General features: G+C 43.9%; 1 protein-coding gene across 2 annotated transcripts in view; it reads left to right on the forward strand.

Moving 5' to 3' along the window:
* Positions 1-41: 41 nt before the first annotated feature.
* Positions 42-15,803, forward strand: part of WWC2 (WW and C2 domain containing 2) — a 220,652-nt gene continuing 204,890 nt past the window's right edge. The window contains exon 1 of one of the 2 annotated variants that reach the window (XM_031010343.3): positions 42-573. In XM_031010343.3, coding sequence (XP_030866203.3) covers positions 443-573 — 131 coding nt within the window. In that variant the 5' untranslated portion in view covers positions 42-442. The remainder of the gene's footprint in view (positions 574-15,803) is intronic. The other variant, XM_055385871.2, reaches the window with a different exon arrangement.

Genomic DNA, 15,803 nt, shown 5'->3' on the forward strand with positions numbered 1-15,803 from the left:
GAATGCGCATGCAGATGAGGCGGGCGGGCACATGCTAATCGCATGCAAATGAGGGGCCCGCCGCTGCCGCGGCAGCGCCGCAGCTTCCCGGATCCGAGCCCAGACGGCGGCGGCTCCGGCAGCCTGGGCGCCGCGACCCTCGGCGGCCACAGGGGGACGGGGCGGAGGAGGAGGAAGAGGCGGAGGCAGCGGCGGCCAGGGGGAGGAGGGTTCGCTCGCCGGCTCCGACGCAGACATGGTGGACTGATCCCCAGCGGGGCCGCGAACAGCGTTTCCTGAGGCACCTCCCGCGCGTGGTTCCGCCGCGCCCCGCGCCCTGCGCCCCTCAGCCCCTCGCCGGCGCCCGCGTCGCGGGTTGGCAGCCTGGCCCGGCAGCCGCGTTCCCGCCGCGTCCCGCGCCCGGTACCTATGGAGGCGCCGCTCGCCGGCGAGGCCGCCGACCATGCCTAGGAGGGCCGGGAGCGGTCAGCTGCCGCTGCCCCGGGGCTGGGAGGAGGCCAGGGACTACGACGGCAAGGTCTTCTACATTGACCACAACACCAGGAGGACGAGCTGGATCGACCCCCGGGACAGGTGGGCGCCGGCCGCGGGGGCGCGGGCCCGTTCGGACACGGCGGCTGTTGTCCCGGAGACCCGGCCGCGCGGGGGGCGGGGGCGGCGCCGGCCCGCGGTGCCCCGAGGGGTCCCGGGAGGGATGTGGGGCTGGCTGCTCCGGCGGGGCCGAGGAGCCGCCCGTACCCGGGCTCCTCCGCCCACCGGCTTCCCGACGCCCCTCCGGGGACCCTGCGACACGCCCGGCCCCGAGGCAAGGCTGGAGTCGCTGCCCCGGGCCGACGCCGCACGCCAGGCTAACGGACCCGAGGGGCCACCTGAGCCCTGTTAGGAACTTCCCTAGGCTTCGAGGTGCCCACGTTGAGGCTGCAGGACACCTTCGGCCTCTGGGCAGCGGGGGTGGGCTAGGGCCTCAGTGCCAGTTGGGGAACGAGCCCTCCGGACCACCTGTGGCATCCCTCAGGCCGTCCTTGGCGCCGGAGCCTGGGCTGCGAGCTCTTGGCGGGGGCGCTCAGACTGGCCGGAGGTCCCGAGCTGGGAAGGGGCTCCCGCCCCCCGCCGGGCCCTGCTAGTGGGTGTGACTGACTTTGCCCCTCAGAGTTTAAAAACGCGCGTTTGGGGGTTTCACTGTCTGTCGTTAGTCTTCACCTGGAAACTTGAACCGACTCCCAGATCGGGAACAGGCATATTCTGTTTGGAAGGGAGATGTAGTGAAATTAACGTTGGGTATTGAGGCACTCTGATTTGAGCTTAGCCTGGTTTCTTTGTTTTTTGTTTTTTAAATTAGTTCAGGAACTGAAGGTTCACAAATGTTTCTGTGTCCCATATTTTTTTTTACCCTTAAAATTTCTTAGAATTATTGTAAGAATAATAGGAGGTATTCCTAATTATAAATTTGTAAATTATCCATTAAGGAGATATTCCTAATTGTAAATTTAAATAACGTACCACCAGGGATAACTTTGACATTTGGACTTTTGTCATTTCTGAAAATTATAACTTTTTATTGAATGTGGCCCTTTGGGCCTTATATACTTTTTAGGTGCTTCTCCTATTTAACATTTTCCCTTTTCTCAATTTGAAGCTGAAATACCTAACTACTTTATAGTCTCAGTTACTTTTGCCCTAAAAATGTTGTATTTGAAAGCTATTAAAAGGCAATTACAAGAAAGTTATAAATAACATTATAAATTTATGGAACAATCCTTGTTCAATTATCCATGAAGCTACTACGGGCCTAGGTTTCCCTCCTGAAATGAGAAAAGGCACCTGTGCTGAGGTTCGGTCTTGCCGCAGCCTGGCTGCCTGTTGCTGGCCTGATGAAAATTGTGACAGGCATCACACCTTCACAGTCTCTCCAGACGTGCTAGTTGTTGTCGTAAACTTCACGCTCCAAGCCAGTTATTTGACTTATGCTATTGCACTTTGAAACTACTTAACAGATAGTAAATGTCAGTGCTGATGGTGTGCACCCAACTGCGGCTTTTAAGGCACCTGTATAAATATTTGACTTTTACAGTTGTGTGGTAATTCTTTCTGCTTTCTGATACTTGGAGTTTCAGGTAATTGAAATAGCAATAAATTCTTGAAATATTTAGGCATTCTAGGTTCTCTTCTCCTTCGGTTTACATGCTTTACTATATTATCTCAGTATTTACCGGAAAGGATTACAAGAATATGTAATGTCTGGGTAAAGTAAATAGAAAGTGGAGTGAAATTATATGACTTGGCGTATCCATATCACTACTTTTTTCACAAGTCAAGCATGTCCTTTATTTTAAACTCTTAATGGATTAGTAATTATTATGAACTATTTTCAGGAAACTGGGTAAACAATTCATTGGATGGGGACAAATAGTTTTGACTAAGATAGCTTTTTATTTTTCCAATTTTCCTTGCAGCTGTTAGGTCTTAAATATTTAGAGACATAAATTTGACGACTTACAAATATTTCTGGATCTCAGAGTTTTAAAAGATATTCTGTGAGATCAGAGTCACCATTATATACTCAGTTTAAATTTGATTATGTTTTCTTTTAGGGCAATTAAGTGACTAAATCTTACTAAATAGAGTAAGAGCTGATGGGAACGTATATTTGGAGTAACTATTAACTCCTGTCAGTTTTGTTACACACTTACCAAACATATGGAAAGAGAGATGTTACACAGGCCAATAGGAGTGTGTGGATTCTTCTGCAGGATCAACTTACAAATTCTGAAAGAAAAACAACTTGATATACTATGGGTCTGCAGTACTTTTGAACTGTTTAAGCCATTTAATTAGAATGGTCACGATGATTTACCTTGCGTATTTTTTATGTTATTCTGTTAAGGAAAAGAATTTTGTGTTTTTGATAGTCTTATCAGAATTTGTTGAATATTTCTGATTATACAGATAATTATGCCGATTTAGTAGGGGAGGCTAGGGCATTTTATAAGAACATAATTTCATTCAACAGGTAGTCATGCCAGAATGCTGAAGCATTATTCTAAAATGCTTTTAAGCTTTTGGAGGTGAATGACGTCATTCAAACTTTGCTGGGGTGTGATCAAAGCTTTTATTGCTCCACCTCTTACTCTTATTGACTAAGTTTACGTGAGTTTCTGAATCCCTCTAAACCTCCATTTTTCAGCTCTAAAATGAGGATAATATCATCTTCTTCATAGGGGTGTTTGTGGGCTCACCATTAGGGCCCAGCCTAATTGTATTGGTGTAGTGTTGACATTCCAGTTTAGGAACTGAGTGACCCTGGAAATAGTAGAAATACTAGCATGGACAGTATTTTCTCAGTGTGTATTGTGTGCTAGCCACTGTGCTAAGCTCTATAACTGTGATCTCATTTCATTCTCCCATTGGTCCTATGAGGTAGGTACTATTGTCATCTTCCAGTTACAGATGAGGAAATTGAGTCACAGAGAAGTAGCCCTTGTTAAGTGTGGAGCTAGGATTTAAAGCCAGACAGCTTGACTCTACAGCGTGTGTCCTTAATCATTCCTCTAAATTGTCTCGACACTCGCGCGTGTTCAGGGGTCTTTGGGTGGAGTGCACAGAGGGGCAGAACCTTTTTGCCCAGTGTTTATTTTTCAGGCTGAGTGACTAGGCTAATCCTGGGGAAATCTCCCTGTTTGTGATTAATTCCTTGTCCCCCTACCCTGCCTGCGTGGGCCCACTCCCCGCGTGTTATTTTGTAGGTTTACCCCCTCTTTTTTTGCTCACCATGGACCCTTTTGAACATACCAATTGGTGTTTATGGTAGGCCATAGGTCTCGGCCAAATGGCCTGGTGGTTTTTTTTTTTTTTTTTAATTACATTCAACAAAGGAGAAAAAGGTGGGATGGATTGGCTTCATTGCCTTTTGGAGGAGTAGGGAGCTTAAGTGGGCAGGCCTCAGAGATAGGGTGGGTTGGCTTTACCAACTCCCAGTAGAATTTTGCTGATTTTCTGTCCTTGGATTGAATGTTACCCAGAGATACAATGACTTTGTCTAGTTGAACTGAAAGATTTCACACCATGCAAAGTGACTTTCCATTAAAACCCACTGATAGACACTAATCTGTGGCTTATGGCAAGGGTCAGATGTTGAGCAACCTGTACCTTCTAACTGAATAAAAATAATCTTGGGGGGTGGGGAGGGTGAAAAGGGAGGAAGGGGGTGCCAGCTGGGTATATCATTGATGTCACAGTTAACTTTTGGCTCTCCACACCTGTTTCAGGCATATGACTAGGATCAGAGGAACTCTGTATTGTCTTCTTTTTTTTTTTTGAGACGGAGTTTTCGTTCTGTTGCCCAAGTTGGAGAGCAATGGCGTGATCTTGGCTTACTGCAGCTCCCGGGTTCAAGCAATTCTCCTGTCTCAGCCTCCCGAGTAGCTGGGATTACAGGCGCCTGCCACCACGCCCGGCTAATTTTTTGTATTTTTAGTAGAAATGGGGTTTCACCATGTTGGCCAGGCTGGTCTGGAACTCCTGACCTCGGGTGATCTATCCGCCTCGGCCTCCCAAAGTGCTGGGATTACAGGCATGAGCCACCGCACCTGGCCTTGTCTTTCTCTTTTTTTTTTTTTTTTTGAGACGGAGTCTTGCTGTGTCGCCAGACTGGGGTCTTGCTGTGTCGCCAGACTGGAGTGCAGTGGTGTGATCTCGCCTCACTGCAACCTCCGCCGCCTGGGTTCAAGTGATTCTCATGCCTCAGCCTCACGAGTAGCTGGGATTACAGGCACTCACCACCATACCCAGCTAATTTTTTGTATTTTTGGTAGAGATGGGTTTCACCATGTTGGCCAGGATGGTCTCCATCTCCTGACCTTGTGATGTGCCCACCTTGGCCTCCCAAAGTGCTGGGATTACAGGCATGAGCCACCACACCCGGCCTGGCCTTGTCTTTCTTTCAAAGTCTAAGTAATTTCTTTTTTTTTGAGACAGAGTCTCACATTGTCGCCCAGGCTAGAGTGCAATGGCGCGATGTCGGCTCACTGCAGCCTCCGCTTCCTGGGTTCAAGTGATTCTCCTGCCTCAGCCTCCCGAGTAGCTGGGATTACAGGCACCTGCCACCACGCCCAGCTAATTTTTCATATTTTTTTTAGTAGAGGTGGGGTTTCATCATGTTGGCCAGGCTGGCAAATTAAGTAATTTCTATGAACCCACTGCTAGAGTGTAAACTCCTGGAGTCCCCGATTGCTTATTACTGCTTTTTGAATCCTTTATACATGGTATGTTAAATAAATGTTGGTTAATTTAGTTAATGAAGACAGTTTGTTAAATTAATGAAAGAATCTTAATTGAGCTACTCTCATTTCCAGATTCTTACTGTTGGGCTTTCAAAAAATAAACCCGTAACTACCAACAGAGACAACTGACTTTCCAGTTAGATTTAAAATAATAAGAGAATTGAGCTGCTACATTTTGAGTAATAGTATAAATATGAGAATTACTTATAAGAGCAAAGAAAACAAAATGAACCTTGATAGTCTTAATCACAACTGCCATTGTCATAGACTGCTGGAATTGTTCCTCTCCAGCAGGCCCTGAGTCTGGGTGCCAAGTGGTTACTGTGAATTATTTGAGTGATTATAGTATTTGAAGTGTGGAGAGGTTGTTAAAAGAGGATTAAAAAAATCACTCTAGGAAGCACTAATTTAAAGTATGCTGTCTTCCAAAAATTCCAAAAGAAATATTCTTTTTTTTTTTTTTTTTTTTTTTTTTTGAGACGGAGTCTGGCTCTGTCGCCCAGGCTGGAGTGCAGTGGCGCAATCTCAGCTCACTGCAAGCTCCGCCTCCCGGGTTCACGCCATTCTCCTGCCTCAGCCTCCCGAGTAGCTGGGACTGCAGGCGCCCGCCACCACGCCTGGCTAATTTTTTTTGTATTTTTAGTAGAGACGGGGTTTCACCATGTTAGCCAGGATGGTCTCGATCTCCTGACCTCGTGATCCGCCCGCCTCGGCCTCCCAAAGTGCTGGGATTACAGGCGTGAGCCACCGCGCCCGGCCCCAGAAATATTCTTTTTAACACAGTTTGGTATAATGCTTGCTGGAGTGAACAGTACTATAGTTGCTTAGTGTATTGGAGGGACTAAGAGTTCTCCAGTGACATTAATAGTCCATAGCTTGCAGTGTAATTTTGTTGGAAGACTCAGGACAATAATTGCTTTTTAAATAAAATAAATATTTTATTTATTTATTTTTTGAGACAGAGTTGGCTCTGTCGCCCAGGCGGGAGTGCAGTGGCACAATCTCGGCTTACTACAACCTGTGCCTCCTGAGTTCAAGTGATTCTCCTGCCTCAGCTTCCTGAGTAGCTGGGATTACAGGCGCACGCCACCCTGTACCCGGCTAATTTTTGTATTTTTAGTAGAGATGCGGTATCACCATGTTGGCCAGGCTGGTCTCAAACTCCTGACCTCAAGTTACCTGCCCGCCTCAGCCTACCAAAGTGCTGGCATACTATTATCTTTAAATATGTTATTTGTTTTGAGCTGCAAATCCCTAAGCTTCATCTACATAGTCAGCCATTGTGACATGTGGCCTTCAACAAGTTGGTATTTAAATTTAACCAGAGGAAGCCCAGGTGCACCAGGAAAAGCGTGGAAGTTGTCTGTTGGCCCACACTGCCGGGCCCTGCATTGCCTTGTAAATGGCTCTTGCTTACTTATTTTCAGTAATTGTCTGTAGGAAAATGAGATTATCACTTTAGAGGGGCATGGCCAGCTTCTTCTTGCCGATGCAGGAGTTACTAAATTAGCAGGAAACAGTGTTAGCCCTAATACACTGTGAATTCCTTATGATAGGGCTTGAGTCTGTATGTATGCCCTGGTTCCTATGAACTTGATTGAAATTGGTTAAACTGATCTTGTGTTAGAATTTTGGACTTGCCGGGCGTGGTGGCTCACGCCTGTAATCCCAGCACTTTGGGAGGCCAAGGCGGGTGGATCACGAGGTCAGGAGATGCAGACCATCCTGGCTAACACAGTGAAACCCTGTCTCTACTAAAAATACAAAAAATTTGCCAGGCGTGGTGGCGGGTGCCTGTAGTCCCAGCTACTTAGGTGGCTGAGGCAGGAGAATGGCGTGAACCCGGGAGGTGGAGCTTGCAGTGAGCAGACATCGCGCCACTGCACTCCAGCCTGGGTGACAGAACGGGACTCTGTCTTAAAAAAAAAAAAAAAAGAATTTTGGACTCGTTTCTTTATGCATTTCTAAACTCCTGTTACTGAAAAAGTTACCACAGAATAATGTAGAAGAGGAAAGGGATTTTTTTTTTTTTTTTTTTTGACAAGAGTTTTATTCTTGTTGCCCAGGCTGGGGTGCAGTGGTGTGATTTCGGCTCACTACAGCCTCCGCCTCCTGGGTTCAAGGTTCAAGCATTTCTGCCTCAGCCTCCCGAGTAGCTAGGATTATAGGCTCTCGCCACCACGCCCAGCTAGTTTTTGTATTTTTAATAGAGATGGGGTTTCACCATGTTGGCCAGGCTGGTCTCGAAATTCTGACCTCAGGTGATCTGCCCATCTCAGCCTCCCAAAATGCTGGGATTACAGGCATGAGCCACCACGCCCGGCTGAGGAAAGGGATTTTTAAAGGCACAGTGTGTATGTAAGTTGTGAGTTACAAATGATTTATCAAAATATGGGTTCACAATGTTTTCAATGTCTTCAGTGATTTTTTCCAATTATTTTATCTTTATTAGATTAAAAAAATTCCTCAGCATAAAATTATTCATTTTAACCATTTTGAAGACTACACCTTAGTAGTTTTTAGTATATTCATTGTTATGAAACCATAAACACTGTATAATTCCTGAACATTTTAATCACCCCCAAAACAAACGACCCCTTACCTATTAAGAACTCACTTCTCATTCATCTCCCATCTCTACGGCTTTTTGCAAAAACTGATATACTTTGTGTCTCTGAATTTGCCTATTCTGGACATTTTATATAAATGGAATAGTAAAATTTGTATCCCTTTGTATCTGGCTTGTTTTTTTCTTAGTGTAATGCATTCAGGGTTCATGTTTATTTACTGCATTTATTGTACTACTGCATCATTTTCATGACTTAATAATATTCGATTGTGTAGATATACCATATTTTGTACTTTCATTAGCTGATGCGCATTTGGGTCGTTTCCACTCTTTGGCTGTTTTGAATGATGCTGCTATGAATATCCCTGTACAATTTTTGTATGAATGTGTGTCTTCAGTTCTCTTCAGTATATACATGTCTAAAAGTGGAGTTGCTGGGTCATATGGCAATTCTATGTTTAACTTTTTGAGGGGACTGCTAGACTGTTTACCACCATTTTACATTCCCACCAGCAGGGTATGAGTGTGCAGATTCCTCCACATCCTCACCAACACTTCTCTCTCTTTCTCTCCTTCTCTCCTCTTTGTGTCTCTCTCTTCTCTTTCCTTCTCTTTTCTTCTCTCTTTTCTTTTTTTCTTTTCTTTCTTCTTTTGAGACGGAGCCGGTCTCTCTTGCCCAGGCTGGAGTGCAGTGGTGATCTCGGCTCACTGCAGCCTCCACCTCCACCTCCAGGGTTCAACAGATCCTCCCACCTCAGCCTCCTGAGTAGCTGGGATTATAGGCACAAGCCACCATGCCTGGGCAATTTTTGTATTTTTAGTAGAGACGGGGTTGGGCTGGTCTCGAACTTTTGACCTCAGGTGATGTGCCTACCTTGGCCTTCCAAAGTGCCAGGATTACAGATGTGAGCCACCACAACTGGCCTCACTTCTTTGTTTTTTTTAAAAAAGTTATTTTAGTGGGTGTGAGGTAGGATCTTACTGTGGTGTTGATTTGTATTTCCCTCTTCGTAGTGTTTTGATAGCCTTAATTTGACCCAAGCCTTCCCCCTTTATTCTAGCCTTTTATAGCTGTTGCTATTCTGTCCCCCTTTTTGTTTGTGTACTCTCACTCTTACTTGATCAATAAAAAGTTAGGTAAGAGAAATTAGAGGGTTTTTTTAGTCTCACATTGCTCTTCCCTTTTCTCCCTATCTGATTGCTTTGAGTGATTATTTAATACTGACATTGTAGATATACACTAATTAACAGTTTTTATTGTATCAACCAGCCAGGTACCCTGGACTCTGGGAGATAAAGATGGATAAGATTTGGTCCCAGCTCAGCTTGCCTACAATCTAGTGTGCATAATTATCATTTAAAAAGTGAAAGAAAATTTTGAGTATTACCTGTTAAATTTTCTCTATATTCCTATATTTCAGTTTAAGGGTACTTTCTTCCTAAACACTCAGAGGGAAAACAGTTGAAAGGAATTAAAAGCAGAATATATTGGCAAAGTATATATTACTTTTTTTCTTTATTTCAAATGTGATGTATTTTATGAGGCATTTGTGTGAGTCACGTAATGAATCATATGTGCAGTGTATATACATCAGCTTATTCAAAATGATTTGACATGTAAAGGCTTTTCCTTTTAGCTCGTTATATATGTGAAGAATTAAATTTATTTTTGTTCATTGTTTTTTTAAAAAATGGCAGGAGCAAACCTGACAAGCGCTGCCTCCATCAGGTGATCAAAGGGAACATCCAGGGCACTAAGTCCTGCTGATACACCCTTGATGTGATGTGGTGACAATGGCATTTTATCTTTGTGGTCTTTCTCCCCCAAAACCGTAGTAACTCCAGTCTAATCTTGAGAAAAACACCTACTGGATCCCAGTAGAGGGGTATCCTATAAAATACCTGACCGGTACCCCTCAAAACCGTCAAGGTCCTCACCAATAAGGAAAGTCTGAGAAACCCTCACAGCCATGAGGAGCGTAAGGAGACACCAAGACTAAATGTAATGTGTCCCAGGGGTGGAGGAGTCCTGGGCTGGAAAAAGGACATTAGGTGGAAACTAAGGAAATTTGAATAAGGTATGGATTGTAGTTAAATTTTTTTTTTTTTTTTTGAGACACAGCCTCGCTCTTTCGCTCAGGCTGGAGTGCAGTGTTGTGATCTCGGCTCACTGCAGCCTCAGCCTCCCGGGTTCAAGCAATTCTCCTGCCTCAGCCTCCCCAGTAGCTGGGATTACAGGCATGTGCCACCACACCCAGCTAATTTTTGTATTTTTAGTAGAGATGGGGTTTCACCATGTTGGCCAGGCTAGTCTTGAACTCCTGACCTAGTGATCTGCCTGCCTCGGCCTCCCAAAGTGCTGGGATTACAGGTGTGAGACACCACACCTGGCCAGATTGTAATTAATTTTATTAATGTTAATAGATGTACCATACCAACAGGGAAAAGTAAGTGTGGACTATATATGGCAACTTTCCACACTAATTTTGTCTTTTTTTTTCTATAAATCTAAGACTGTTCTAAAAAATAAAATTTTAAAAGACCTCTTAAAAGTCACACAAAATGAAGTGATTTTCTTTGGTGGAAGCATAACCATGTTTGTTGTTTATATGAAAATTCTGCTTTGTAGGCCTCATTTTAGCCCTCCAGCTAAGAATGGGTTTTAAATCATGAAAGGCTGTAAACAAACAAACAAAAATAAAGAAGAATATGTGACAGAGACTAAATGTGGTTCACAAAGCCTGGAATGTTTACTTTGGCCCTTTACAGAAAAAATTTGCCATTGTCTTTAAAAATTTTATAGCAATATTTTTTAAATGTTTCTATAAATATTAACCTTTTATGATAAAATGGCACATTTATTAGTGATCATTGCACATTCTTTTATGCCAGCAGTCCCCAACCTTTCAGGTACCAGGGACTGGTTTTGTGGAAGACAATTTTTCCACAGAATGGGATTGGGGGAGTTGCGAGGGATGGTTTCAGGCTGAAATTGTTGGATCTCAGATCATCAGGGATTAGTTAGATTCTCATAGGAGCGCACAGCCTGGATCCCTCACATGTGCAGTTCATTATAGGGTTCGCTCTCCTATGAGAATCTAATGCCACCGCTGATCTGACAGGAGGCGGAGCTCAGGCGGTCATGCTTGCTCGCACCACACACCTCCTTCTGTGCGGCCCAGTTCCTAACAGGCCATTGACTGGTACCAGTCTGTGGCTAGGGGTTGGGAACCCCTGATTTATTCCACAAGGGATTTGGACTCTAGGTACTGTGTGGGACAAAGGTGAGTCAGACATGGGTGCTGAATTTGAGGAGTTGTCTTGTATCTCATGTTACTTTTTTGTTTTTGTTTTTAAAACAAGGAAATGCAGCATATTACTTAGTTTCCCAAACTGGTTCTTTGAAGTAGCTGGACCTAATGGTAGTGGAAATAGGTCTGTTACTCTTAAGATAAGAATGATTTCATGGGTCCCTGTTCAAATGTAGCAGCCTGTGGATTCTGTATACCTCATGATTATTTTGATGGAAAATCAAGAGACATCTTTGGGCACCTGGCTTTGCCATGGCAGGGCCTAAAGTAGATTGCTTTTGTGGTGTAGAGACAGCTCAACCCCAGTCACTCAATAAAGTTACCAGATACCAGGCGCTGCTATATAATTCTTAAGAAGAGTTGTACATAGGACATGAGAAAAACAGGCAAAATGAATTTTTGGAAGTACCGTAGTTGTTTGTTTATACTTGACTGTTGGAAGTATATAGTATTATGCTTTGGTAGTTAGAAATACTTTCTTGTGGCATATTGATAATTATAAAATTACTAGGTGATGATCAAGCAAAAAATTATTCCATGTATTATCCTTGTGATGCCTGTCACTTTGAAGCATGTCCCAAAGACTGCTCTGTAGAGCAAATTTTTTTTTTTTGCTTTGTCAGTAATTTTTCCTATACTGTTTGCCCTGATGTCAGTAAACAAATCATGGTTCCAAAATGGAGCCAGCTGAGAAGTGAGGTAGTCATGCACTAACAGAGTTATGTATTGGGAGCTGTTTTTTCCCTCCTGTAGCTCATGAGGAATTACAGTAGTTCCAATAGAGCATTTGAATAAAGGTGTACATTTAATGTACTTTGGTTTCACTAGGAGTGGAGGTAGGAAATTTAATTTTAAAGAAGCATAGATATTGTGTTATGACAATAATCACTTTTAACTAAGTAAGTGTCCCTGGTATTTTTGTGAAAATGAGTATGTCAAGATTTGGAAGGCAAAGAGGCTTTCCTTTGGTGTGAACTTTGCTCCTGCTGCATGTGCAGTGTTGTTTTCTGGTGTGGCCTGGGTTGTGTTGGTCACCAGTTCTGAATGTGAACAACAGAGGTAAAAGTTGAATTATAGAGATTGGTGCTACAAACCCCTGATTAAAATCCTGACTTACAGGGCTGGGCGCGGTGGCTCACGCCTGTAATCCCAGCACTTTGGGAGGCTGAGGCGGGCGGATCACGAGGTCAGGAGATTGAGACCATCCTGGCTAACATGGTGAAACCCCATCTCTACTAAAAATATAAAATAATTAGCCAGGCGTTGTGGCAGGCGCCGGTAGTCCCAGCTATTCGGGAGGCTGAGGCAGGAGAATGGCGTGAATCCAGGAGGCGGAGCTTGCAGGAGCGGAGATCGCACTACTGCACTCCAGCCTGGGCGACAGAGCCAGACTCCATCTCAAAAAATAAAATAAAATTCTGACTTACTAATGGACTGTAGAATACGTTACATACTTTATTGACAGTTATGCATTTTATAATTGCATAATTGGTATGAAGTGGCAGTGATATTCAGTGTAAAATGTGGTAGACAACTTTGCACAAGATTTGAAGAGCATGTAGTTTCATTTAGTGTGAAACTTGAATCTACTCTGCAGTTTTCCTTAGCATTATGGTTTTTAATAGAGATACATTAGAATTCCAGTCTTTTTTTTTCTTTGAAACTGTGACAGTGAATGAATGTGTGGAATCTGCTTTGTACATAGTATCACTGGGTTATCAGTTTTGTTGACTTACTGATCTAGGTGTAATTTTGGGCTGGTTGGTAATTCTGTCCATACCATATGTTCTTTTCTTATCTGCTGGTTATCAGTGTTTGAGTTTGATAAAAACAGATCATTTACTTTCTGTTTTTTTTTTTTTTTGAGACCGGGTCTCACTCTGTTGCCCAGGCTGGAGTGCAGTGGCGTGATCATGGCTCGTTGCAGCCTCAATCTCCCTGGGCTCAGGTGATCCTCCCACCTCAGCCTCTGGAGTAGCTGGGACTGCAGGGGTGCGGCACCACACCTGGCTAAGTTTTTTTGTACTTTTTGTAGAGTCAGGGTTTCGCCATGTTGCCCGGGCTGGTCTCCAACTCCTGGCCTCAAGCAGTTCTCCCATCGTGGCCTCCCAAAGTGCTGGGATTACAGGCGTGAGCCACCACGCCCAGCCAGATCATTTACTTTTTTCCTTCTTTGTCTCCCTTCCCCTTTTCTGCTAAATGACATAGCTAATGATATTTCTCATAGGACAGCATGACTAGAAACCAGTATTTAACTTGGCAGAATGTTTAACATAACATCAGTGCCCTGGTTTGCTATTGTAGATTGAAAGACTACAAAACTAACTTGATTGTCTAACTCTACTTTCAGTCCTTCATTTACCCCTGAAGGTATGCCTGTAGAACGTATGCAGATGCATTCTTGAGAGATTTCCTAGTGTCTCATGTGTAAGGAGCTTGTGTGTGTCTGCATCGCTAATGTTTTCATAAAATTGATTCTAAGTTATTTGAGAATAGAGACCTGCTTTGTGTGTGCCCCTTCATGCTCTGTGCTTAGATTGCCTGTCCCCACAGGGACACTTAACACGGCGGAGGCCTGTACCCATAGAAATGAAATGTATGCATTTGAAGGACCTTTTCCTTCTTCCAGTAACCTCTATGATTTGTCCCCAGCTTACTTTACTGACTTCACCACCTAGTCATTCGCTCAGTCACTCATTCATTCATTCAATCAAACTATTCGTCACACATTTATTGGAAACACTATATGCCTAGCACATACATTTCGGGGACACGGTGTTGAATGAAATAGGTGAGATCTCTGTTTTCATGGATTTTATATTCTACTTTGGGGAAGGCAAACAGATTCTAAAGATAGTAGTGAATTTGCTTTGATTAAAATAAACAAGGTGAAGTGATAATAGTGTCGGTGGGAGCTGCTTTGGGTTAGGTGATCAGGAAAGGCCTTTCTGAGGAGCTGGCATTTAGCTGAGCTATGAGGATAAGAAGGAGCCACTCATGTGAAGATCTGGGGGGAAGAGTGGTCTAGGCAGAAGAAAAGACTAAACAGAAGTACTAGCCCTGCGCTTTCCGCTATGATACCTTCTAGGAGTATGTGGCTATTTAAATTTAAACTAGTTAAAATTAAGTTAGAAATTTAGTTCCGCCGGGCACGGTGGCTCATGCGTGTAATCCCAGCACTTTGGGAGGCCGAGGCAGGTGGATCACCTGAGGTCAGGAGTTCGAGACCAGCCTAGCCAACATGGCAAAACCCCATCTCTACTAAAAATACAAAAATTAGCCAGGCGTGTGGTGCATACTTGTAATCTCAGCTACTTGAGAGGTTGAGGCAGGATAATCACTTGAACCTGGAAGGCGGAGGTTGCAGTGAGCTGAGATTGCACCACTGCAAATACAGAACATTTCCATCAGCACAGATTGATGTAGAAACAGAGGGAGGAGGGTCTTATGAAATGAGGCAGAGAAGTATTAGGTTGGTGCAAAAGTAATTGCTTTCAATGCAAAAACCACAATTACTTTTGCACCAACCTATAGAAAGGGGTCCTATCATGTATGCCTTGTAAACCATCAAGATTTTAAGGTTGTTTGGGAGCTATTGGAGAGTTTTAAATTGAACTGAGGTAAGGTGGGGCCCGTGTGTGTGTGTATGTGTGCACGCACATGCACGTGCATGCAAGATGATCTTACTCATTTTTGTTTGTTTGTAGAGACAGAGCCTCAGTATGTTGCCAGGCTGGTCTCAAACTTCTGGCTTCAAGCAGTCCTCCCTCTGCAGCCTCCCAAAGTGCTGAAATTTGCAGGTGCGAGCCACTGTGCCTGGCCTTTCTTTTTTTCTTTTTAAAGATCTTATTTTAAAAAAGAGATCACTACTCTATGGAGAAGGAATTACAGATTTTTTTTTTTTTTTAGTGAGATAATCTGGATGAGAAACAATCAGAGCTTGCGCTAGAATGATGGCTTTGGCAGTGGGAAGCAGTGAGTGAATTTGCTTTTACCTAAAAAACCTATGTTTTTTTGGTAAAAATGAAAGAACTTGCTCATGATGTGGGTACATGAGGCTTGAGGAAAAGAGAGAATAAAAGAGTTACCATTAGGGAAAGACCGAGGGAGAATGTGGTTGGTTGGTATCCATTTGGATTGCTAATCCAAAGTTCTGTTTCCGATGTATAGGTGTGATAGAGTTTGAATATGTGTCCCCACTATTGTAATTTGTAATTCCTAGTTGGAGGTAGGGCCTGGTAGGAGGTCGGGTAGTGGGTGAGTTCTTGCAGTATCTGATTGTTTAAGTGTACGGCACCACCTCCTCCCCCCACCATCCTCTCTCTTGTTCCTGCTCTGGCCATATGATGTGCCTGCTCCTCTTTTGCCTTCTACCATAATTGTAAGCTTCCTGAAGCTCTTCCCAGGAGCTGAGCAGGTGACTGGGGCCATGCTTTCTGTGTAGCCTGCAGAAGTCATAGGTCCAATTAAACCTCTTTTCCTTATAAATTACCCCATTTCAGGTGCTTATAGCAATGCAAGAAATACAAGGTGTGAGACCCCTATGAAGACATACAAATAGAGAAATCTAGTAGACACCCAGATACAGAATCTTTTGTTCAGGAGACAGCTCAGAGCTAGAGATACTAAATTTGGTTTATACAT

The sequence above is a fragment of the Gorilla gorilla genome, chromosome 3, assembly GCF_029281585.2.
Source record: "Gorilla gorilla gorilla isolate KB3781 chromosome 3, NHGRI_mGorGor1-v2.1_pri, whole genome shotgun sequence".
NCBI classification, from domain to species: Eukaryota; Metazoa; Chordata; class Mammalia; order Primates; family Hominidae; genus Gorilla; species Gorilla gorilla.